General features: G+C 39.7%; 1 protein-coding gene across 1 annotated transcript in view; it reads left to right on the top strand.

The window, feature by feature from the left end:
• The window catches only part of LOC137995708 (uncharacterized), a 27,239-nt gene that overhangs the window by 19,307 nt on the left and 432 nt on the right, over positions 1-7,500 (top strand). Inside the window, exons 11-15 of the mRNA XM_068841229.1 lie at positions 1,937-2,055; positions 4,931-5,011; positions 5,616-5,662; positions 6,321-6,388; positions 7,169-7,500. The exon at positions 7,169-7,500 is cut by the window's right edge and continues 432 nt beyond it. Of these exons, the coding sequence (XP_068697330.1) occupies positions 1,937-2,055; positions 4,931-5,011; positions 5,616-5,662; positions 6,321-6,388; positions 7,169-7,386 (533 nt within the window). The 3' untranslated portion in view covers positions 7,387-7,500. The remainder of the gene's footprint in view (positions 1-1,936; positions 2,056-4,930; positions 5,012-5,615; positions 5,663-6,320; positions 6,389-7,168) is intronic.

The following is a 7,500-nucleotide window of genomic DNA, read 5'->3' on the forward strand; positions in this document are numbered from 1 at the left end:
AGAACAGAAGGCCTTTGATAAGTCCGTTCATAATACCCCGTATACCTTTTTGTCATCCAATGACCTTTTCCAGTCCTCCACTAGTTTGATTAGTATTGTCTGGCAGTTTTTCTTTTCGCGGTAGGCAGTTAAATTATTATTTATGTAGGACTCAACGTGTTGTTACCTGATTACTAAGTAGTTGTTCAAACACTTTGTCCACCGCACTAAGTACCGTAATTGGTCTATAGTTATTATTCTACGAGGGCGCGCTGGATATGAAATGATAGATATAACCAACGAGGCGCGTAGCGCCGAGTTGGTTATGATCATTTCATATCCAGCAAGCCCGAGTAGAATAATTGTTTTATTAAAAACCCCAACATCACAACTCTTTTATGTTGAATTTATTTGGCCATTTTTTCTCAGAGCCGCAAAACTGTGTATTTGCTGCTGTGTTCATTGACCATATTTGGTAGTGCAGGTATATGAGCTGATAACCTGTGTCCGGCGAGCCAATGAAAATGCTGGAAATGTGATATCCGTAGTTCAGTTTTTAATAATTCTTGATATCTTTGTGGTCATCTTTTTTGAAGGCTGGGACCCAGACTCCTCTTTTCCATTCCTTTGGCCAGCATTCGTTTTCAATACATTTGTCAAATTCTTTTGTTAAAGATGTGTCAATTCATTATTTGCCAGTCGTATTAGCTTCGGAGATATTTTATCATACCCTGCACTTTTATTTCGAATGTCCATCACACTTTTATGATACACTAGTTCCTCTTCTGTGAGCGATAGTATCTTCGAGTCGCCGATGCCATTGGCCACGTTGGCGAAGTTGTCAACAAAGAGATTTGCAACCTCAGTTTGATTTTTGATGTATTGGCCGTCAACTCTAAGCTGATTTGTGTATCATCTGTAACGGACGACTTGGAGTCCCAGAAGGGTTTGAAAACAGATTAGAATTCCTTGGGATTAGTGTCAGCCGATTGGCTGCCACCAGTAACTCTTTATTGCTTTTCTGCGAAGTTTAATGGCGTGGTTTCTCCAGGATTTCTCCAATTCCAAATTCTCTCTCGTCGTCGGTTCCTTGGCATATTTTTTCGAATATTTACTTTTCTTTCTTATTGCCTTCTTCCAATCAGCTGTCGAGTACGGAAAATCTTAAGCTCTTACTCTCATTCTTTTCTGAGGTACGTGATCGTCGCTCACACTACTGACTACTAAGTAACATGGTCCAATAAGAGTATTGGTAGTCAACCGTATCAAAAATGTCAGCGACATGCGATGGTGTGGAGTTTAATTAAATCTTGTAAGAATTTATCGACATCTAAATTTCTGAAGCTCCTGAATGATAGTACTTTGCCCTGGCGATGAATGCATACCATCAACCTTAGCATGGTCTCTTATACCAGGATCGTGTACATCGCACTCCCGAAACAGATGAGGCTTATTGGTCATGATAATATCCAGTGGAAACTGGCTTGTTTCTTCTTGTTTCTTCTTGTAGGCCCTTTCCATTACTATGGCTAAAGTTTAGATGGATTACATGGGTATTGTCCACTTTTGAGGTTGCGCGGGGTACAGGGTCGAGAACCTTGTTGAATTAACTTTGCGAAATCAAGTTGCGCTGATATACCATGCGGTTGTTTAATAGTGATACATGAGGCAGCAAAGATTTAACCCGAAGTTAATTGTTATCGTTGAAGAATATACGAAAGTCTTTTTGCTTTGCAGAGAAACGACTACAGAAACAGTGGCTCGTCCCCAAAACAGTCCCACAATGCAATTTTAATTGCATGGGAGACAGTTAAAACTGTCTCCCGTGCAACCTCAAAGTGCCATGCAATAATGCAGTACTTCAAGTTGCACTTTGATAGTTAATTCTGACTTTGTTATATGCGCGTTATTTTTCAGGATTTGTTGGTGATGAGATTATTTTTTTGTCATTTTATAGGTGCCATTCGACTAAATCCTCCAACACGCTCACAATTGACCGTGTTCATAACTGGAAAGTTATTTTTCCTGGTTTACAGATTTGTGATTCCTTGTATGTTACTTCCAGTGTGGAAAGTGGTGAGTTAAATGAAACAATTTTATAAGAGTTTGTTACATGTGTCTCAGCACCGAGTCCCGTTTCGGCAAAGCTAGGACATCCATTTAGGTCCTAACGACTCATATAATGGGCCAGTTTTGTATTCTAACGGTTGAACTGGATCTAGCATGAAGTGGAGGCTAATGCGGGCATTAATTTGCATTTGAAAAGATTTGCCCGCATTAGCCTCCATTCCATACTAGATCCAGCCCAGCCGTGAGAATTCGAAAATGTTCTGTTGTTTATATTAAAACAGTCTCCCTTGAGTTTCTTTAAAAAGACCCCCCGTTATAAAATGTTTTAAAGGACAAAACAGAAGGCACTTTCCAGGTTCAAAAAGAATATTTAGGGTGACTGGGTTGGCTAAACTTGGCAAAAACGGTGTAGAAAGAAATTGAAGTCACGCATGTTTCCTCGTTTAGCACCCTAGGAACATTGTGACTGCGACAGTGTGTTTCTAAACTCTCACCGAAACGGTGTTGTTGTAACATTTTTATTGCCTCGTTCCGTCAGCTTTTAGACCCGGTGTAATAACACAGTTCAACATTTAATGATCAACGTATTGAAGAAATGTTGAGCTGTTTATCACTCTTGTCATGTTGAATGCTGAAATGAACCATTCAGGAAGTTGAATGTTGTAAATGGAAGTTGAACGAGTTGTCTTTAGTTGAACAGCGTTAATCAATGTTTTTCCAGTCTCAAAGAGCATGTGACCCATGGTTCAAATACAGCAAAAACCCGCATTAAGAATCTGATGGTTTAAGAACCCGTTGGCATATTAATAGCCAAAAATATAAGAACCTGTTTAGCCAAGCAAGATCAAGCGCGTGCTTATGTGTGGATTACTGCTAAACTAATACTAATATTTGAACCAAGGGTTTTGACTTTGAGAGTTGATTGAGAGATCAAATTTATAGTGCAAGGAAATACCAAGCTGTAATTGCAAAAAAAGTATTGATTGCTACAACAAAAACAGGTTTATGTATTTTTCTTGTAATCAACAGCTATATCCCTTCATTGAAATTAAGAACCCACTTATCCTAAGTTATCAACAACTACCTCAAAATACAAGAACCTAGTTTGCCAGACTTCAGAAAATGTAGGTTCTTACATGCGGGTTTTTACTGCCGGTATTTGTTTATCAATAATGCTAACTGCACTGCATGGAAAATCAAAGAGACCACCGCTTACCAGTTAGCTCCTTTCTGGAAAGAACACCGGACTTTGTTGCTTTGTTCTAGGTTCAAACTTAGCCATCAGTCAGGGTCTTGAAAGAAATGCAAAAAAGTAAATCATCGTACTGTTTAAATTTGGGTGATCTTCTTGGAGAACAAACAAAAACAACATTGGCTTAATTCTTCGGTGTTTGTTGTGTTACTGATTTCTTAAGGCGAGAGAACATTTAAATGCCCAAAATCAAATCAACGAGTACAAACTTCGAAGTAATGCACATAGCGCCCTCGTTTACGGAATGCCCGCGTAGTTCATTGAGACCAACCGGTGGGTTTAGTTGGTTGAGCACTGGGCTACCATGTAGTGGGAGGAGGGGGGGAGTTGGGGGGTTGAAACTCCGACCGGACCAACATTCAGGGTCTTGAAGTAGTAACTTAGGACAAAATTCCACTTTTGTAATGACAGTCTTCTCAAACGATAAACCATGTAGACTTATTTCATAATGGCGTCCAAATAAAATATTCTTTTGTTTTAATGCTAATAAGCCTTTCTAGCCTCGCTAGGACGAGCAAATTTCAAAAGAATTTTTTCTGTATTCAAAATGAGGGCAGTAGGTCTAATTAACATAAATACAAAAGTGTAAATGGGGTCGCCATTTATGAAAGTGGTTTATGCTTCTTTTCGTAAACCTCTTTAATGTTCATATCCCTGTGGAAAGGTCACATACTATTCTCAACTAAAAAATAGGCATTCGTTTCTTTCCTATTCCCATAATGCAATACGTTTTGGGGGTTCTTTTCATAAAAACAATACAAGTTATTTACTCCTGGGACTGTATCCTGCTTCAATGAACTGGATGTCCATTGTTTTTATGCAAATAACCCCCCAAAATGAACTTTATTATGGGATTTGTGAAAAATGGAATTCCTCGTGTCTTCCGGTCTGTCTTTCGTAGGAAATACGGGCTAGGAAGGTAAATGCTCGGAGATACTGCCTAGAACAAGCTACTCTAAAATCTGATGTACAAGTAATGTTTAAAAAACGAGTAGCAGTGGTTCATACGCCTCGTGTTTTTAGACCCGATAAAACACGTGCTGCGAGTTTTTTGAACGGCTTAACAAACATTCCACAAAGAGCGTGCCCCTCTGGACTCAAAACAATGGTTCAAATTGTGAGAGGTGAATATTAGCATACAAGAAGAACAAGCTATGCCTTATTAGTATTCTTTAAAAAAAAAAAAAAACTAACGAGGAGTGTTTTATCAGGATGTAAAGCTCATACACGTGACGTTTTGTGGGTGTTTTGGTAGGCTGTTAGGCTCATGAATTATTAATGAGTTTTTTAATAGAGATATGAAAACGTATGCTATGCTAAGATGAAATGTGATATGAAAAAGATATGGTAACGTAAGGAGCCCCGCAGCCTACGACTAGACCCCATGCATGCACAGATCTAAATGATACGACGGCAGTGTGACTGGTAGAGATGTCGAGGTGCCCACACACTGTTCACAAAAACTGGGGTCTGTGCTGGTTTGGGCGTGGTTGTGTGAACTGATGCATGCATGCTTGGATATATGAGGTGCCTCAAGCTTCTCCGCAATCTGGTTGTACTGTGAGACAGAAACTTTATAATGTGCAAAATTCAGTAACAACGATATCATGTGGAAATGTTTCTTTTTAGGTTGTTCTGTTTATCATTGCGGACATGGTTTCTAGTTACTGGCTTGCTCTGTGTTTCCAAGCATCCCATGTAGTCAGCGAGGTGAGTGTACCGTTCATAACAACCACTGCCATGGAGAATGTTACAGACCAAGTGGTGCATATATACATGCTTATTTTGACCTCCCCCAGTAGGGGCTTTTCAGGGCCAATGAAACGAAATCAACAAAGCAACAACAACAACAACAACAACAACAACAACTGGCCAAAGGCAAACCAGTTGGCTATTTAAAAGTGGAGCTGGGAAGTTGAACCAGGGACTACCAGTACCAAATTCATCGAGTGTTCAGAACGATTCTTGAAACCGGGATCTCCGGATCTCAAGGCAAGCGCCCAAACCACTGGGCTACACTGCTTCCTCCAGGATCAATGATCAATTTGAACGCCGCCTTATTTTAATTTAATTTAATTTAATGTAATAATAAAACAAATAATAAAATTGGATGAGAAAAAAAAACATGCCTTTGCCCGTCGGTTTTAAACTTAGATCTATATCAGTTTTCTTTTTCTGTTTATCGACGATCAGAATTAACTGAAATGCCAAGTTGTGTTGACCACTAGCAAAAGCATAATTTAATGATATTGACTTACGGACCAATTGCACAGCATGGCATGTAGGTCTAATGGTTGTTTTTGAATGTTGACAGGTGGATTGGATCGAGCCCAGTACGGATGGAAAGATATCTAGAGACTGGTGAGAAATCCGATCGTACGGTGAACATCACTAAATCACAGTCCAATGAATAACCCAATTGGTTCAGCTTATCGTTCTTGTTTTTCAGATACAATGAATTCTTTGAATCTCCACACTCCTAACGTCCGAGGTCTCTCCTTAAGAACGATCGAAGGACTCTTCAGTGTTTTTATTTTATTTTATTTTTTAAAGTGGTAAATGGCAGACCCTCCCGACAAACAGTTGAACCAAAGGGCCAGTTAGATCAGCCCAGTCGGTCTGGATAAACAGTCGGCGGATAATGATTGAACCCGTTGAACGCAGGGGCCTGTGAGAATCCATCTTGGATTATGCAGCAAGCAAGCTTAGGACCAACTGTAGAGGAGAAATACCCTAAAGGTTTGGGTATATTGCCATCTGCCTGTCTACCTAGGATTAGTTTTTTAAATTTGTGAGCTACTTTGTGGTAATGGGCCTTGGATTATGCAGCTAGCAAGGACCAACTGTAGAGGAGAAATACCCTAAAAGTTTGGGTATATTGCCTCTACCGCTCTACTTTGTTCGAAAAGCTCACTATCATTGAATGGAAGAACCATTCATAGCCCTGGAAACATCAATACCAATGACTAAGGCCTCACAGGAAAGGTTAGAAATTGATTTATACATGCTGTCTCTGTAGGGCGGAGCTGCAGATCCAAACTACTCAAGATTATGCTACAGATAGCTGGTTTTTCAACGTTTTCACGGGTTAGTATCTGACTAATTAAAACGTAAAAACTATTGCACGGCTTTTTACAAAATTTGGTATAGTTTAGTTTGGGGCTAAAATCAAACACCTAAAGAAACCAGATAGGAAACCCACCAAAGAACCTCCACTCCAGCAAAACAAAGAAAGAATTTAAAACCACATTTTCGTGGAAAGGGTTTGCATCCGAAACAAATGAATTTAAGAATTGCTCATTTCAGTTTTCAAAGTTCCCGGGCTCTGTCATCTTGACGTGATACGGTTGCCTTATCATTATTATACCAAACGTCTTTGGTTTAGAACAATGAGGCAACCGTAACACGTCACAATGTTTCAAGATGGCGGTGCCTGAGAAATGTGAAAGGGAAAGTAAGAGATTCTACAATTTATTTTATTTCTTTCATACAAACATGCACATTTTGTTTGACAAATCTGAAACAAATTTGGTTCCAAGCATTATTTCCTCCGGCTGAAGGTTATTCTATGGTAGGAGGTTGGTAATTTCCCTCTAATGAGAGGGAAGAATCTTTGTGAAGCGTCGTGTCTAGCTCTGTTTACTAGTTAAAAGCTAGAAGTAATGCTGCAAAGAAACCGAAAAGACAACACATGATAATGTTCAAAATCACGATAAATAAAATTTTGTGTGTTATCATAGAAGACTTAAAATTGGTTGAACCTGCTAAAAATAGGAGGGGCTATTTTTTGTACGGTGTTTAGATCCTTGATGAGAACTTAGAGAAGAGACGAGAGACGAATTCCATGCAGTTTGTTTCCGTTTTTAGGTGCCCTGAATCACCAGACCACTCATCACTTGTTTCCAGGGGTGAGTCAGATCTACTATCCGCAGATCACCCCAATTGTGCGACAGGCGTGTAAGGAGTTTGGTGTGAGGTACAATTACAAGGAAACCTTCACTGAGGCTCTGGGTGCTCATATCGGGCATCTGAAGAGATTGGGGCAGCAACAGGAGAAATCCACTTATACCAGACATGAAGGTTGACCAGTTGTAACACGAGCGTTTCACTTGGAACAGGTGGATTAGAGAACGGGCTAACAAAACGGCAACGTTATAAACTTATACTCTGCAGCGATGCATGGCTGATTTAAGGCTGCT

The sequence above is a fragment of the Montipora foliosa genome, chromosome 1, assembly GCF_036669935.1.
Source record: "Montipora foliosa isolate CH-2021 chromosome 1, ASM3666993v2, whole genome shotgun sequence".
Lineage (NCBI taxonomy): Eukaryota > Metazoa > Cnidaria > Anthozoa > Scleractinia > Acroporidae > Montipora > Montipora foliosa.